This window comes from Bombus terrestris, chromosome 12, assembly GCF_910591885.1.
Source record: "Bombus terrestris chromosome 12, iyBomTerr1.2, whole genome shotgun sequence".
Taxonomy (NCBI): domain Eukaryota; kingdom Metazoa; phylum Arthropoda; class Insecta; order Hymenoptera; family Apidae; genus Bombus; species Bombus terrestris.
The window spans coordinates 9588299-9606522 of NC_063280.1; the positions used below are offsets into that span (position 1 = coordinate 9588299).

Consider the following 18224-nt stretch of genomic DNA (forward strand, 5'->3'; position numbering starts at 1 on the left):
GAAATAAATTCTGTGAATCTTTTTGAATAATAGCAAACAGAGCATTAGTACCGGCGTTTACAACTACAATCAAGTTCCGAAGTATAAAGAAACGTTGAATCCCAAATAAATATTTTTATTTCTCGACAAAAACGATTTCTTCGATAAAAAGAAAAAAAAAATAAAACACATCAATCTCTTTCCTAAATTCAACTAAATAGCTATACTCAAAAAATGATCTACTTCCAATAAGAAACATTCTGCCTGTAGAAGAAGTAGAATAAAAAGAGCCAAAGCAAAGCAAAGAAAAGATTAGAAGAAAGACTCCAATATCAAAGGAAACAAATCAACAAATAAAAAGGAAATGAACGCAAGCAAAAAAGAAACAAAGACAAATAGAAGAAACGAACTCGGCATGCATTCTGACTAAGTGCTAGCATACCTTTCGAAAGCGTAGTGTCTCTCGTCAAATCTGTAACACATAAACAAGCATACGTCACTACAACAGCATTGGTAGAGGATCCGGCGCTGGGGTCATTGGATCAGAATAAAAGCCAGTGTGTGCTAGCCCGACCCGTTTTATAAACTAGTTTCGTGCAGCCTTTTCGGAGCGAGGGAGAACGAGCGAAGAAACCGCGTGGATAGAGGAAGGGAAAAACGAACGAAGAAAGAAGGCAGGGGATGGAGGATAAAAGTGAAGGGTGGCTGGATGAAGATTCAGGTGGGTAAAAAGTGAAAGAGAGAGAAAGAAAATGGGGAGAAGAACCGCGAATATTATTTGAGCCGGTAGACGGGTAGTTTGGTGCACATAAGTAGTTATACCTATAAGTAGACATAATCATCACCAGCGTAGGTAGGCAGACGGGTAAGGTTAATTTCCAAACCCCGTATTATGGTCCCCGAATCAAGTTTTCCATAGTATAATAAGCAATTTTATGACGTGCACTCGTAATTATATTGAGATTAGATAAGACCGGACCCGTTTAGTTTTTGCAGCCCCTAACCGGCACGGGCATTGTCCAAGTGGAAAAATTTGGACCCGCGACAATGTTTGTGTGCGTCCGTGTGTGCGATTCGATACGTCTTCGTAGAACGTCTATACGTTCACGTGACTTTGATGATACGTCTGTGCCTCTCGGGAACATCGTTAAGGATGAAATCGATCAGCTTCATTTTGATAATGAAAGCTACAACATGCCGATGACTATCCAGTTGGTAATCATTTGAAATAATATTTAAATAGGTGGAAGGTGCGTTTCGTGGATTCGTTCCTCAGTCTTTAAACTATTTACTTTCGGCGAATTTAGAAAAGTTACGAGAAGAACTAATTTAACTTCGGAATATTAAAATCACACCGTGGTTATTCAAATTCTCTGTTTTTAGTAACGATTCCATTCTCTGAGATCTGTAAATCCAAAAACCACGGTCGTATACTCTGAACGATCCGAAATCGATTTGCAAAGAAGGATGGAGAAGAAGCAAGCGTACCGGGGGCGATGGTTTTTGTTTGGCGCGAAACTCGAACCGACAACAAACAAGCCCCGCGACACGTTGCATTTACAATGCTATTTTTCTCCTAAATGGAACTTCTTCTGATATCGCGATCGAGAAGATCGGCAGAGGCCGGCGTTTTTCCGATAGGCCGTGATCGAGGGTGCGCGGGCCCGCGGCTCGGAATGTCGGACGAACCGATAAAAACCGAATCAAATATCCTACCGTTTGGTCTTCGTGGGCCTCGGTCCCGACTAATGAAAATACCCATTGTTAACCGGCCGGTTTTGCGCCGAGAAATTTTCGGCCCCAGTATCTCGATCTCGTGCGGCATTTCACTGCCGGACGTATTAGGCTGAACACGTAATTACTGCGAGTTTCTTTCCGCCCTTCCTCTCCAACGGCGTACACGTTCTCCTATTTTGGACGCGCCGATCGTTTGAATTGACTCGATGGATAGGAAAAAGTCGCGAGAAGATGCTCTTCGTTGCTCTTGGAAATCGGCGAGAATGTTCTTTTGGTTAGTGGCGATGGGAGGAATTTTTTATTCGATGGGGCCACAGGGAAAACGATGGTTGAAGGCGTTGCTTATACGAGAATCCTTTTGATTCAGACGTTATTTCTTTCAGTTCCGATTTTTTACCGTAAGAGATCTGTTTTATTCGTTAAACGTGATAATTTACGCCTTTCTTTGGGTATATATTTTCGTATGCTATGTATATACGTAATACGCGGTCTGTACATTTTTTCTTTCTCAAATTGAAATCTAATTCATTCTTAACAAAGAGCGAGTGCAATTTCGTTTGACGAACAAATTTTCGAGACGTCTTGGGTATCGAAGAAAACACGAAGTTTCAACGCGGAAGACGAGTCGTGGCCTCCGTTGGGAACGTCGATGGCCACACGACAATCGCAGTCAATTGCCATTACGGGAAATTAAATCAGTCGTGCTTCTATTTACGCGGACCCCAGCGTCGTGTAAATTGACCGACCACCGAGAGATAACGCCGAGACACTCGATGGTGGAACTGAAAGACGGAATCGAAATCGAAAGTTTTCAACGGTCTACGAGATCGAACCTCCGACCAGGTTTCGCATTACAATATAAATGTATATTCGCAAATGCGATGGAAATTCAAAGAAAGAATCAATCTACTTGACTTCGTAAGAAGAACTTAAATTCACAATAAAAGAAGATTGAACTGACAAGGAGAAAAGATTTTATCGTAAAATCATATAAGCATACGCTATCGTCGCTGCAACGTTAAAAATTCTCTACCACTAAACAAACGAAACGTGATCAGAAATTCTGTACTAAAATACACTGTCGACAGCACCATCGAATTAAACGCCACGTTAAAAATTCCTTAGTACACGTACAAGCAAGTCCGTGAAGCACTTCTAGACACGATCGAAGATACTATTTATCGAAAACGATCTACCAAAATACGCTATCAGCGAATCGAACACCACGATACAAGTTGCCTGCTACTAAGCAAAGTCTGTAAAGCCGCGGTAACGTAATGGTATCTCTCGTTTGGTCGGCGACGTCGACTCGAGACTCGAGGCATCGAGAAGATATCGAAGCGGTGTATCGAGCTATTGACCTCGAAAAAGGAGGAGAAGAAGCCTCGGAGCTTCATTGAACGAGTCGAGAGGGTCGATACCGCGGGCGAACGGAAGAACGTGAAAACAATTTGAATCGCGGCCGGTTGCATTCATTTGGGGATCGGTTTTGGAACGGTTTCTCCCTGATCCGCATTTAAGTTAGCCTCACGTTCGGCCGCAGCACGTGATCCAGCTGCTCGAGAGGAATCCCACGTATCCGTGACGTCACTCCTATCTCGGCCCTCTTGGTCGAACACCAAGCTGCACGAGCCGATACCGGGCGCGAGCGCGAGACTTCTGTCTAGTCGCCTGACTTATTAGGAATTCCGCTCGTCCCACGTGCAGAAATTCGGCTGCGCCACGTGCATTCGCCGGACGCACGTTCTTATAATTTGCGAGACGTCGCTGGACTGCTTAAACCGACGCACAGCCCTCTTTCTACACCCGGTTCTCCGATCCTTGTCGACCGAATCGGTTCACCGTTCACGGCTCTTGTTAGCCCCGTCGATGCTACCATGCACGTACACGGACTCGCGAAAGTATTCAGATGCTTGTAAACAAATACCTTTTACGAGCGTATTACGCGTTACATTTTCATTAGCACTGTAAATGATATCCCGATGTCTTCGTCCTTAGAAAGTATTCGTGTGATTGCTACGTTGTATCGATACTTACTCACTTTTGCCAGTGGTTTGAAGCTAGCTAGGACCTAGGTTACAAGCTAGGATTCGAAATAAGAAGAATTAGATCACATTTTTGAGAAAATTTATGCGATGAGTATCTGAATTCTCTAAATGTCTCTGGTATCTCTTCCTACCTCGTCGATATCTTATCGGTATTTATCAAAAGTTGCTCTTACTTCGTGTGTTTATATCGGTGATTTTTAACGTTTAACGCGTACTGTAAATTTATGTAAATACTTCTACATATTAATCTTTTTAATCTACGTTTCGCCGAAATTTCTCAGCATTCAAGCTCGCTTTTCGAATCGCTAACGACCTCGTCTGCTTGTTTATAATGGAAACAGGAGATATCGTAACAATCGTGTTTCAACTAAAAATGACGAATGTTCTCCGAAATCTACCGACTACCCTCCGATTTCATTTTTTCGCCGAGATATCATCGATCTCGTAAACGTTAGTTTCGTGGCAGAGGTGCCTTTTTGCGAAACGAACGATCAGCAGCCCGCATCATTCCTATTAATCACCACATTATCATTTAATTGATACTCTCGCGGCATGGCGTATAATGCCAGAAAAATATGCGGAGGCAGCGTATTCTTTCGGCCGTGCAGGAACTTTTTTAGCTCCCCTAAATCATGTCAGATAATAAGTCTCCGCGAATGTCCTAACGTACGGCGTGATAATTCACGATGATAGATATCGTAGCCGAATATTCGCATAATCCTTTCTTTATATTGGTCGATCAAGGGAATAAGATTTGTGGTGAAGCATCGGCGCCCCGTGGATACGCGCATGCCCCCTTCGTAGCTCTCTAAATCTTGCGCCATTTTGGACCATATTCGGTCACGCGACTTTTCCTTTCTTCTTTTCTTTTCTAAGAAGAACGCAGACCTTGACAATTTTAGACGCTTCTAACGTTAAATAAAATAATCGAAGATCACAGGAGAGAAACCTGGCCAAGTATACTTTCGATTCTGCGAAACTTTACAGAAAAACAGATGAAAGGAAAGGAGGACGATGAGAAATTCTACGCGAAGGATATTCCACAGAAAACGAAGAAAAATCTTTACGATTATGTGTTTCTTATGTACGTGATACAAAAGAAAGTCTGTAAATCTGACAGGCAGGCTGTAAACAAGTATGTAGTACTTGGAAGAAACACCAAAGAACCAAGCTAAGGCGGTCGTCGGAAGAAAAGAAGGACATTCGTATATCGTAAACTTCTTGTATGAATTAAACAAACTGAGTATCCGATATAAGCAAAACATTAACAAACTGACCGAACATCGAACAACACATCCATCGTCCATCATAGCCTCCAAATCATTCACTCCCTTCTCAAACCTCTCCGCACTTCCATAGAATTTTAGAAGTCTCTACAGAACCTTTCGTCGTTTGAACAAAAAAAAAAAAAAAAAAAAAAAAAAGAAAAAAAAAGAAAAGAAGAAAGAAAAAAAGAAAAAAGATAGAGAGAAAAGGAGAAAATGAAAGAAACGGTAAAAAAGTTAGAAAACAAAGGGGGAGGAAAAAAAGGAGTAGAGGTACGGAGTCGCGGTTCAAGCCGGTAACACGGGACACGGTGAAGAGAGAAGAATGCTCGGTATAGATCACCGGTCCAGAGCGTAACGCGGGGCATTGGTTACGGTAGGCGAGAGCGTGTAGAAACGCGCATTGTCGAGCTCTCATAAGACCAGGAGGAAATCGCGCGCGACAATAGAAGGAGAGTCGGGGCACTCTTCGTGGCAATAGAGGCCGAACGAGTCGGCTGGAAGAAGAGGTGTTGCGCGCGTTCGTCGCATAAGAAAAGTACCAAGCCGATGTCTCGACGCGGCCGTCCCAACCAACTCGGGGAAAAATCCTCCTTCGTCATTGTTTCGCTCGTTTCTCTTCCTTTCAACGTTATTTATCGGCCGGTTGAATATTCAGCCAGCACCGGGCACAAAACCGTCGAGACACAATCAGAGGAGCCATTTGGACCTGTGAGAGGCCAAGAAAGTTGGGAACACACGAGCTGCCACACGGTGTTCTGTGAGACGCGAGTACCCGACGACGACGACGACGACGACGACGCGAACGCGTATAAACGTAAGAGAGTCTCAGCCGTGCTCGCACACGCGCGTTCCGCGTGGATATTGTTGGGGAACGAGGTTGGACGTTGGACGAGCAGCACCGTCAACGCGAGTACAATGCCGCAAGAACGGCGGAATGCATTAATATTAATAGTGGCACCGAAGGAGTCTCCCGTAACGGTGGCTGGAGTCAGGTGAGGCCGTTCCTGCATGAGACCTTTCTGATGTTCACCGGCGAAATCTCTGAATGTCGTCTCTCGCGAGAAGATTCTTCTTTTTCTTTGTCTTTTTCACGTTGTTTTTGCCCCTTCTTTTTCGGGTTTGTTCAGTTGTTATGTTTTTTAAGGTAGTTTTAACGAGGTTGGACGAGTTGATTCAGTTTGTCGGAGTCGATGTATCTTATTTGGCGAGATTTTGATACGCTCGATATAACAGATTTTCCGGAGACACAACTTTTTCTACGATCGGAGGTATTTTATCTTGGAGAAGTCGATTTGTTTGATAATTAATCAATTTTCTTCATATTAATTCCCAATGTAATATTCTCAACGACAGAATCTTCTTTTAGACGAACTTCGTCGATCGTTAATCAATAATAATCTATCATTAAAGTTAAGAGATCTTCGAATAGCAGAGTCCATCGACTTGGCTTTTTACCGGCTCGAATAATCGAGCGAACGTTCGATCGCTAGAATTTTTTCACCAGTAGCGCAATTTTTTCTCGAATGGCCGTGTTTCCACGCGTACAAAGGATTCGGCCGACCGCTTGTTAGGTTGGCAGCCCAAGCAGGGGCATACTTGCCATTCGATAAGGTTGTCGCCTGGAGCATTGGTTACGCCTCCGAGGTCGCCACCCGTTTACGCCCACGTAGGTACCTTTTCTTTATCATCACACCTTCACGGTTACTCGCCGTTCCGCCGTGTTACACGAACCTCTGCAGTTTAACTGTTAAACCGTACCTGCCCCGCCATTAGTACGTGCGAACGTTCAATTATATCATCGGGATATTTTAATCTTTGTCCGAACGAACAACGAAATGCGATCAAATAGCTTTCTAGACGAAGAACCACGAAGAACTACTGTTTGCAGCGGTTATTGCCCTATGTAGATGTTGTATTTTTTAATAGATTTTGATTTGCTGGATCGAAAAAATATTTAGAAAACTTCCTCGTCTTTTATAGAAAAGAAAATATTTTACATGGATCGACGACTCTCTCCAAATTTAATCTTCAGCATTAATACCATTAACCGAGATTCCGGTTAACGCTACACACTAGAGACAATGATCTACAAGCGAAAACAGAGGTCGGAAATTTTGACGAAATCTCTGTGAAGATAAGAGAAACCGCGTCGTCCCTCTGGTCTCACCAGCCGTACAACAATACGGGCTGATGAATTATTGTCAACATCAGAATGGGTTAGGTCCTTCTGCAGAAATTTCATACATACATGTATATGTATATATATATATACATATATATATATCTGCAAGGCGGCATCTTCATAACGCGAGCAAAGGATTTTGATAGTCTTGTAGGTTCAGTCCTAAAGAACGTGGCGAGATGGAGAACGAGATACACCGTGGCAGATGCTTTGTTACGCACTGTGGTGCATAGGTGTATGAGTCATCGTTGTATTAATTAAACAAATCCCGAGGATGCATAATTCCTTCAAGTTCAAGATGCACGAATTTTTTTTTTAAATTCAGTTCCTCTTACTCGTGAAATGCATAATTTTTTCATTCGACCTTCTCACATTTGCAACTCTAGGAGTAACATCTTCTTCTAATTTTGTGTCGCCTCTCAACCTCTTTTTTATTCTTTCATTTATTCTCGACGGATTATCAAAATTAATATTATCATTAATGAAAGAAATACAGAAAATATTCTTTACTAATAAGTGGAAGATTTGGAACAACAGGAATTTGAACGATAGGTTATCAGCGCTTGAGTTTAAGAGGGTACGCGTACGAGGGTATGCTAATTTCGTGAGTTAAACGCGCGTAGGGTAGATTAGGCTTACAATGATACTTGCAGGGGTTATAACGTAATTTAAATTAATGAGAGAACGAAACACGAGCATCTCATTACGTATCGTTGAGTTAAACCCAGCAGACAAATCTTTCTCTTTTACTTTCACACTCATATTCTACTAAACTTAATATTTCGATATTTCATATTTAATGTCAACTACATATCCATGTATATATAGATATATAAAATTACTAAGCTGAAAGTATACTGCAAGTTCAATCCACAAATGAACTCTAACCACCTCAGTTACGTTCAAACACAGTCTAATCTCCAGCGTGTTTAAAAAAACAGTAAAGACGACACAGTTCGACGGAGTAAGAAAGGGAAGTAGAAGGATTCGACTGAAGGACCGAACAAAGAGCGGTGATGGGGTACGTGTGTGCGTGGACGTCGGGGGAGAAATAACACAGCTCGTGAAATGGCTTAGGAGAAGAGCTGATCCGACTTCGGATCGGGCCAAGGCGTTTCGTTGGTCGCTTGACCTCGTCGGGTAATAAGAATAAATGTGATTCTATTACGGGTTCAATTGTTACTGCGGCAGATAGGCCGTCCTCGAAGCCTCCGACGAAAGAGGGTAGATGATCGCGACCGATAGTACGGTCCAGGATGATTTTACCTGTACCGACGCCGCTTTTTCGCTCCTGATTGCCACCGATATCGATATTTCGATGGTCTGAACGATTGTTCGTGGCTACTGAATTAGAATTGCGTACTGGAAATAGTTCGCCCTAATAAAATTTGTCTGTCATAGTGTTAATCGCTATTTTGCAATTGCAAACGATTGTAGATGTGATTGTAGAGTAAGTCGACAATTGATCGAGTTGGTTTGTGGTTTATCTGATCGTAGGAACTTGAAATGCGATTTTCACAGACAAATTGTACTTTCATTTGTAGATGTTAGCAGTATGTATTTTACAATGTTAAAAAATTTCGTTTGTAGTTCATGAAAAAAGAAAAGAATGCTGCTATATATTTTTGAAAAAGTTTTATAGGGTGCTGCTTCATACGTCGGATTATTAAAAGCTAAAAGCATATGTTCATAAAATAAGTTGACATTTTCTATACTTTTGAAACACGACTGATATTTACTATGTCCAATCATCGAAGAAAAATCACAGAAATATCAGGAATTCGAAGCAACACCGAGAACTCAAGCACTCGCGAGAAATTACTCAACAGGATAAAACGTACTCACCGTGCGTTGACAGAGGTAGGATTTCCAACGTCGTCCATGGACGGTTTCCTAGAATGAAACCACGAATGAAATTCGTTATTGTTCGCCTGCAGCTGCATTAGAGCGGGGTATTTATACGTGCTGTACAGATTAGGCGTTTGCCACATTCTGCTGTACATTTCCGCGTCCATCGTTCTTTTACTGTCTCTCTGATCAATCTCGAAGAGACCAACCCTCAGAATCCCACCCCATTATGTCTATTCATAACCCACTACTTCAAAGTACCCTTCCGATCACTTCAAATAACCCAAATATCCATCGAACAAATCAGATCCTATCAAGTCGACAAATCACCAAACAATTTCTCTCTAACAACGTTTCTTTGGCCAAATGACACCAGCAAGAAAAGAACGTTCATCCCGTCAGTGTTCACCAAAAGATCACCGAAAGTCAGCGAAATCGAATCGAAAATCAAAGTTATAATACGATAACGAAAATTTGTCCACCTCTTCGCGATACAACTTCGTTCAGAAGTCTATTCTGTCAAATTTTCACGATCACAAAGCGTCACTGAAACCGTGTCCGAAAAGAAAGTTCCATCGTTAAATTCTTCTCTTCTTTCCAAATTTGTATCCCAGCGAGTAACACGTGGTTGAGCAACGACTCGACGCGAGTGGACGTTGCGAAGTACAACCCCCGATGACGAAGAGGAATAGAAAGGGAGGAAGAAGAGGACGAGCGCGCGAGTACCGCGATCGAGGACAAGACTTTTGACAGGCGCAACACGCACGCGGTCTGAGGGCGTGTGCATAAGTGTCATCGAGTAGAGGCGCGTGTCGGTCTCATGCTCGGCCTTGCCCGAGCCACCCCCGTCAAACGTCACCCCCACCAGTTGGTTGTCGCTCACTGCGCGCGCCCCTAGCACGACTTTCTCGCGCCACACGCGCGCCTACCCCTCGACCAGGGATGTTTAACCCCTGGGCGAGTCTGCACGGTTGCTCGAGAACTCATTACGTCGCTGTTAATTGCGAACGATGTGGGTCTCGCTGGTGGTTTTCAGGTAAGCGATGGTTTTTTGGAACAGTTTAGGATCATAGTTCGCTGAAAAATGCTCGATACCCGTACGTTATACAATGGTTACGTTCGCTCGATACTGATCGTTATAAGAATGATTCTCTTAACGATCATTTTCGTTTATTTATACTGGTATTTATCCCGGACGAACCCCCACTTGTAGTATCGGGGAAATTAAGGTATAAATTTCTCCTGTACTATTTATAATTAGTAATTTATTCACAATAAATTAGTTATACAGATATTAATTAGACAGAAAACGATGATTGTTCAATTTGAATTAAATGTAACAATCTTACTCTAATTCGACCACTCTCGCAACTGGACAACGCTAACAACTCAATTTTTCAGCTACGCTAGTAACTCACGCAACTCCACAACGCTAACTACTCAATCTCTCAACAACGCTAACAACTCTACACTTCTCGATCAACCGTCCAACGCTTCTTAATCAACAACAACTTTTTAAATTCAAATCGTCCTCCTCCATTATTTTATTTTTAATCGTTATTTTTTCCTCTCTCTAATCCCGTCCTGTTAACGCTCCGCAAGAACTAGGTAACTTTAGTCACATAGGCATTTTTCCCTATGTAAACTAAAACCGAAGGACAGACGACATTGTTTTGATCGATCTTTAATCAGGCTTTTTCCTTACGATACTACATTATTTATACGTAGTATGTGTTTTGCCCGGAGTTTGTTTATCGTTACGTTTTGTACGTCAAGACGGTGTCAATGTCCCGTGGCAAAACAACAATATGAGTCGCTCTCGATTCGCATCGTCCTCTGACTCATGTGCCGCTACATATTCTTTCGAGTATCATACTTCTAGGAATATATCGAAAAAAAAAATTTTCAGAACACAATTGCTACGTCTTCCGGGACAAAGTTACGCGATCATGTTTTTTTGATCACGACACGCAAGAAGTCGGTGCTCCATCTTCATTTGCCTGAGATCAGAAGGGCTACGATGCCAATAAAACGGGCTATCTCGATGGTGGATTGTGTATCTGTGTCTATACCACAACGTCACCCCTCTTTCGATCCGAAAGTTTCTCTCGAAGGGAAGATCACCTATTAAACCCCAATGGGATTATATTCTTAGAATGTATTAATGTTGCCAGAATACAAACTGATATCACACCGATATATGTATATATTTTCCCCTTCCCCAATAGATGAAAGAGATAACAATTTAGCTCCGACTCTTTTTAAACAATATCCTTATTCGTTGGAATTTTAAAACGCGTCATAAATCGAAATACTGAATTATTTATTTGCAGAAAGAACTACAAACATCTATATTTTTATCGACACGTATTACGAGAAAGACTTCCGATTGTTATGTTAAGAGATTTTGTCAGGAAATATAGGAAACTTTCACCGGCTTAATTATGAAGCACAACCAAGCAACCTCTCATTAGCAAACGCACGATACTTTTCCTCCGAAAGAAAAAGTGAAGCGTAGCCTGGTTACGCTAGATTTTATAACGCCTTAACAGGTAACTAGTCCGGCTGGTGCACGTCTACAGAGAAGCTCGAAGCCTAACCGCTGGACGTTCCTTTTACGAAGACGTTTCCTATGCTGAACTGTTACGACACGATGATGCTCATTGCCACCGACGATGTAGACGCTACATAAGTGCTAATGAGCGCTTCTTCTACCAGATTTCCATCCTTCTCTACCTTTCCCATCGATTACCGATCCAATCGTACGCGTAGAATGTTAACGAAGAATTTTTTATCAATTTCAACGAGTGCTAATAATATTTCTGATATGGCCAGAAGAAAGAGCTGTTAATACGAAGCTTAAAAATATGTAATTAGAAGAAACGAATTCAACGGCAAATTAGTTTCGCGCATGAGTAAAAAATAAAGTTGATTGGAAATTTATGATGACTAATAATTACCAGAAATAGATTATTACCGAGTTATAAATATTTATAGGGTTATAGATTTGCAAGCATAGATATTAAATACCAATAAATATAGAAGGGTAGAAGTATCTCTGGGTATTAAATTCATCTTTGACACGATACGATATTAATCATCTGTAATTGAATTACATGCACGTGGAAATTGTTCTGATCAACGTGTAGCCACGATAGATATGTTGGAATAAATTCTGGAATGTAGACACAGTGTTCCGTGTTTTGTCTCGAATCGATTAAAGCATGTGTGTAATATGTAATTACCGGTTACACGTTTTATGGCAGGCTAAATGGTTTCCTGGTTTCTTTTAATACTTGATAATCGATTCACGAGGTGATAAATAAGGTGATACCTTCAAATGGGAATATTAGAAGACTCGAGTTATCGACATCTTTAATACAGCTCTCTGCAAGCTCTCTGCCAGCTTTACAAAGAATTCTATCATTTATTAAAACCTTTTTAAAAAAAATGGTCGAAGATATATTTGCAAATTTTTCGCAAATATATCTTCTTACGGTATAAAAGGAATCTCATGGACTTTTTTGCATTTTTTACATCAAGCATACATAGCAACAGAATTAACAAGATCGATGTCTTTAAACATCTTCTACGCGGAAGTATCAAAGATCTCTGCACTGCCTCGAACAACCCCTCTCCGAATCACGCACGAAAGAACCAAGTAACATTCTCTCTAAGCTCGGCGCGGAGTAAAAATGGATTTGGAGCTGGTCGGTGTGTCCGTGGCAAAAAGCACCTCTCGCGGGGTTCACGAAGGTTGATCGAGCGCGGCGTGTGTGTGCATGGAATGGAAGGGAGGACGCAAAGAAAAGGCTTAAGCCGAGGGTTTCAACGGAGGGCAGAAGTAAGTATCCGATACCAAATTAAATGATAGGACGGCGTGCGCGCCGCTACCAGAGACCTGTCCTCATTCCAGCGCCATTTTCGGAAAACAGCATTTCATTGCCGCTGCAGCCCGACTAGGGTATAAGGAGGGTGGTATAAGGAAAAAAACTGAAAAAATCGAAAGAAATAGAAAGAGAGAGACAGAGAGAAGAAAAGCTCTCTCACGCGCACAGAGACGTACATAATCGCGGACAATGCGACCCGTATACGGGTTCAGCGATCGCGGTAAAAAGTTATTTGTCAATTAATACACGCGTACCGCGTAGTTAGTCGCCATGAATACGCATGGAGGATACACGAAGACGAGGAAGCAACGGTGGCCACCGGTTAATGTTGTCGCATTACGCTGATGAGAAGAAGCCAATCATAGGGGGATCTTTACCACGGCGGCGGCAGATGGCGAAAAACACCACGAATCCGAGCGGATCGGTGGAATCGTTTCTAGAAGAGCACGGCCACTACAATGGAATGCTTTGACCGGATCCGATGCCCGTTCAAGATCCTACGGGACAGGATGGATCTTGAAGCTGCCCCGTCAGCCTGTGATCCTCGCTGTCGATTCGCCACGCATTTTTAGCAGCGTGCCGCACAAAGCGCTCTCGAAATTGGCTTCACCGCGATACGCGTGTCCCCCCAACGGCCGTGCTCCCGATCCTCCTTCTTCCTCTTACGTCAGCTCTCTGTTTTCTGCCTTTCATTCGCGCGTCTTCCATTCTAACCTGTTAACTCGAGAAAGACGAGTGCGAACTCGCGAGTTGAAACGAAATCGTTACAGCTTCCTTTTAATAATCCGTGGATAAAAAAATTATTCAGCTGGATTACTGTGTTTCGATGTGCTGGTCGTGAATCTTCTTAATACTTAAATTCCCTTTTCCTTGATATAATTGTTAATTGGCGATAAAATTTAACATAAGCAATCGATGTATCTTTGTAGAGAACATTTCATACGAACCAACCTAACGTTTATCCATCTCGCATCATCGACACGTCGTTACAGCCATATTCGTAATACGAAATACAAGATTTATATCTGTAGAATCTAAGATCATCTGGAATAAGATTAACTCGCGTTCCATACCAAATCCGACAGATGCGTTGATATTTGTGAACGTGAGTAATTTCCAAGTTGTAGAGCGTTACAGAGGATTAACGTAGAAGACCTGGTTTCGCTATTGGCATCGAGAAGATGAAAACGATGTCCTCGAGTGGTTGCGCGCCACACATTTTCCATTAAAGGCGGACGGGCAAGAAGAGCAACGAGCGGCGCGCGATTATATTAATTAGCGAATACCGTGAAACCCGCGTAGGCCGAAAAGAAAATCCGCCACGTAGCAAATATATATCGATGACGGGGCGAAAAAAGCCGGAATGCAAAAGGCCGAGGGTGAGGGAAGCGGTTTGGCACATTTTTTGAATCGCAGGAATGCCGATACAAGCTATTAGAGGGAGAGTCTGGGGCTTCTTACGTGGAATCGTTAACCTCGGACGGTAGCCACCCGATAAAAGACATCGCGGACGAGCTCTGAATTAATGAATCGAACGGATGTAAAACTGTCGCCCCGGCTAACTGTCAGAAGAAACGGAAACTGTACCGGGACGATCCTTGTAACGATAGTTTCGCGGCCAGCTGGACACGACCGCTCTTACGCCCGTTAAGGATTTTTTCGTTTACGCGTAAACGTAAGTACGTCTACGTGAATAGACTATGTGGTTACACGTTCAAATCGTTTTCGAGTTTAACTAGGGAAGTACACGCTGTGTACAATGTTTTGCAAGCATTAAGAAGTTGTACTTGATTTACGCAGAATGCTAAATTTCCGAGTTTTTGGCGCGCGTCGTTGGAGTCTGCCTTCTTTGAAATACAATTTGTTTCCCTTCCTTTTCTTGCAACATCGACGATCTGTCGCATAGGTATTAGATCGCGTGTAAAAGGAGAACTCAGCTGATTAATCGATACATCGAAATATCTTATAGTTTTAAAATACTATTAAGTTGGAACTATCTGCAAGTTTTCCAAAAGGATCACATTCTCATTTATCGATCGCATCAAAGAGGAAAATTATAAATCACGTTAGTCGATGTTAAGAAGATGTATAATGCGAATTACCATTCGCTTATCTCATATCGATTGCAACAGGGAGGCGAATCGAAGAAGACACCGCGACGCACCGTGAAAGCTCCAAGGTGGATGGCGTCGAACGATTTCATCGGATTCTCGCCGCAAGGGTCAAGTATACGAAGAGAACCGTACGATAGAGAGAAGAGGAAGGCGCGGCGGCGAAACGTGCGGAGGAACAGAGACGGAGAGACGGAGAGCGTGCAAAAGAACGAAAGAAAGAAAGAGAGATGTTTGTACGCGCGCGTGTGCCTTGTGGTCACCCGTGGGCCTTCCATTCAACCGGTGGCTCGACTCGCCCACTCATTCCTTCATTCATACACGCTGCACGCGATTTGAATCGATAAGCAAACCACGGAAGCGAATCTTTCCTATTGGCTTGGCCACTGCCTCGTTATCCGCGTTTCTACACGGAATTCTCCGTGTTCCCTTCTTTCCCGTCAATCTTTCAGTCCAGCATATTGTATCGAACGAAGTTGCTACATTGTTTTCTCGAGAAAACAATTTTTCTTATATCTTTGTGAATTCTCGCGCTTTTTCAAAATCCTGTTATTACGTAGTATTAAAGTTGAAGAAGAAGCTGGTGTTCTTTGACGTCGTTAGAAACTGATTATTTAATAATTTTAATATTTAATAATTATTCGTCCTTCATTTGGGATCGTATTACCGATAAGAAAAAAGGGAGATTCGGATTTAGGTTCTCGGATATTAGCACGATTCGATGAGAATCGTTATCGAGATTCGACTCGATATCGTTTACAATTCCTTCGAGATCAATCGGGAACTCGAGACTATTAACGACTACCTTCTTATTATACTATACCGTATAACTATTCCGATATCAACGTGTGCCACGCATAGTACGTACATTACATCGTGTGCAAGTTTCTGAAATAAAACACCAATATCTCGAATGATATTGCAATAATTCCGACCGAATCTAACCCCAGATTCTCTTAGCGACCAGGGGCAGGCCAACGAACGCGTTTCCCGTAAAGCTGCGATGATCGTCGATCCCCGATGCTCGAGGAGGATCCAGAAGCCACCGATCCGGAGTAGCAACCAGCAGCAGCAGCAACAACACGCGGAGAAGAAGAGGCAGAAGCAAAAGTAGAAGAATAAGGAGAAGAGAACGTGAGAAAGAAGAAGAGCTACGATCTTGAAAGGTAGAGAGTTCGAGTGAGAAAGACGAAGAAGCCGAAGAGGGCGAGGAACGTGGAGGCGGAGGAGGCCAAGGTGGAGGTGGAGGCGGTGGAAGGGTGAAAGGGTGAGCGAGGGGGGCTACGACCGGTCGGCTGGACAGACGCATGGACGGACGGGATGGAAAGACAGACAGGACTGGAGACCGCTCATTACGGGCGGCGCATGCGCGAGGAATGCGGCGGCTCTGGTCTTCTCGATACAATAAATATAGGATCGGATCGGATCGGCAGGCCAGGCCGAACGAAGACCAACTTATCGGCCATGGTAATGGAAGGAAAGAGATAGGACGATGGATAAAGAGGAGGTACGGAGTAGAGGATGGACAGACACACGTAGAAGCAACGTTCAGCGGGAAAGTAAGGATGAATCGATGAACGAATCGGCGGACAACAATGCCGAGCGTAGTAACGACATCCAGTTAAATCGAACGCCAGCAAAAAAATACGCGGTTGTTTAAGAGACCAGGCTTATACCAGGCCGGGACGCGTATCCTTGGCTCGAGCCGATCACGGCTTCCGGCAAACGACCCGTCGTTCCTCTGTTATTACGATAGCGGGCCGACCCTATCGCGATCGGTGCGCGATCGATCGCTGATGAATTAGTTTTTTTTTTTTTATTTATGTAAGGTCGAGTTGTGTTTGGTTAATGGAGATAGTCCTTTGGATTCGAGAGTACTGCTGCCAGAACTCCATTTATTCGAATTTGTCAGAGGACAAAGAGTTACGAATGGACATTATCGGTATGATCGCTGATCCATCGGATGAAATTATCTTCTTGGATAAATAATAATCGACGATGTATAGCAAGGAAACAGTTATTAGAGGATTAGAAAGAGGATAAGAGATAAGAAAGAAGATAACGAATGACATCGCATCACGATGGTTTATGACATAAATATATCTAAATAACACCGCGGTTAAATGGAACGTAATTTAATTCAACGGTCGTAAAACCGAGTAATTGCACAATTAGAAAATTGAGATAAAAAAGCAACGGCGGCATTTATCCGTCCTTAGTTCGTAAAAATTTGATTATCGGTATCGCTTAAGAGTCGACGAGAGTAACATTAATTAAAATCATTAGAGGGACAAGATGAATGAAAGAGGAAAAGCACAAACAGCCTGTAATCCGGACACGTTTTTCATTCATTATCGATAATTTCTGGCGAACAACGCCATTAAGCTCGGTAGAAGAAGCGACTCACACGCGAACGCGATCGGCAGTACGCGCTCGTTCAAAGTTAGAGGGTCGCGATGCACTTGAAAGATGAGCACCCGGTTTAAAATTGTAGGGAGCGGACGTGGCCGATGTATTCGCGATATAAACGCTGATCAATCAGCTCGCCGGTGCATTTAATCGATAGTTCAATAATTATTAACCTGGCCGAGGGAACAGGGCCTCCGCAAGATTGCCCGCTTTACGAATTCCCATCCTGATAGTTTTGTTTCGCGACTTATAAATTGCCTGTCTCTAACGATCTCTTTCAGATGAACAGCTCATTAACGACGCGTATAAATTATTCCAACGATATTTCAACGATATCGTCCAATCGCCGATGTATTCACCTATATCGATCGATGCATCCACCTCGTAAACGAACCATTTTCGTCGAGCTTCGATTTATCGGCGATACGTTCCATTCTATATCACGGAAGATCGTTGTTCGCCTATAATAATGTATCAATTTCCACTGTTTCTATGTAAATCCAGCTAGTTCCTTACATGGTGTTAACCTTCGTGCAGATGTATTTTATTTGATCGTTTTATGTTCGATTTTTTAATATAGACCGTAGTATATGGTAATTACGAAAGAAACTCGATGATTCATGACATTTTTTGTTTGAGACAGAGCGTGTTTTGAGAGAATTGGAACTTGGGGCGAAACTTTGCTTTGAAATATTTCGAGAAAAGTAATATGCCAAATCGTAGAGCGATATTTCAAGAAACATACCAAGTGA

General features: G+C 42.7%; 1 protein-coding gene across 9 annotated transcripts in view; it reads right to left on the minus strand.

Annotated features, from left to right (window-relative positions):
• The window catches only part of LOC100643623 (protein trachealess), a 138893-nt gene that overhangs the window by 86006 nt on the left and 34663 nt on the right, over positions 1-18224 (minus strand). For 3 of the 9 annotated variants that reach the window (XM_048410824.1, XM_012314855.3, XM_012314856.3), the window contains 2 exons: positions 9060-9107; positions 422-451 (listed from right to left, as the gene is read on the minus strand). The exons of 2 other annotated variants lie outside the window; for them this stretch is intronic. In XM_048410824.1, the coding sequence (XP_048266781.1) occupies positions 422-451; positions 9060-9107 (78 nt within the window). The remainder of the gene's footprint in view (positions 1-421; positions 452-9059; positions 9108-18224) is intronic. 4 more of the 9 variants (XM_048410825.1, XM_003399654.4, XM_048410826.1 and 1 more) reach the window with 2 other exon arrangements.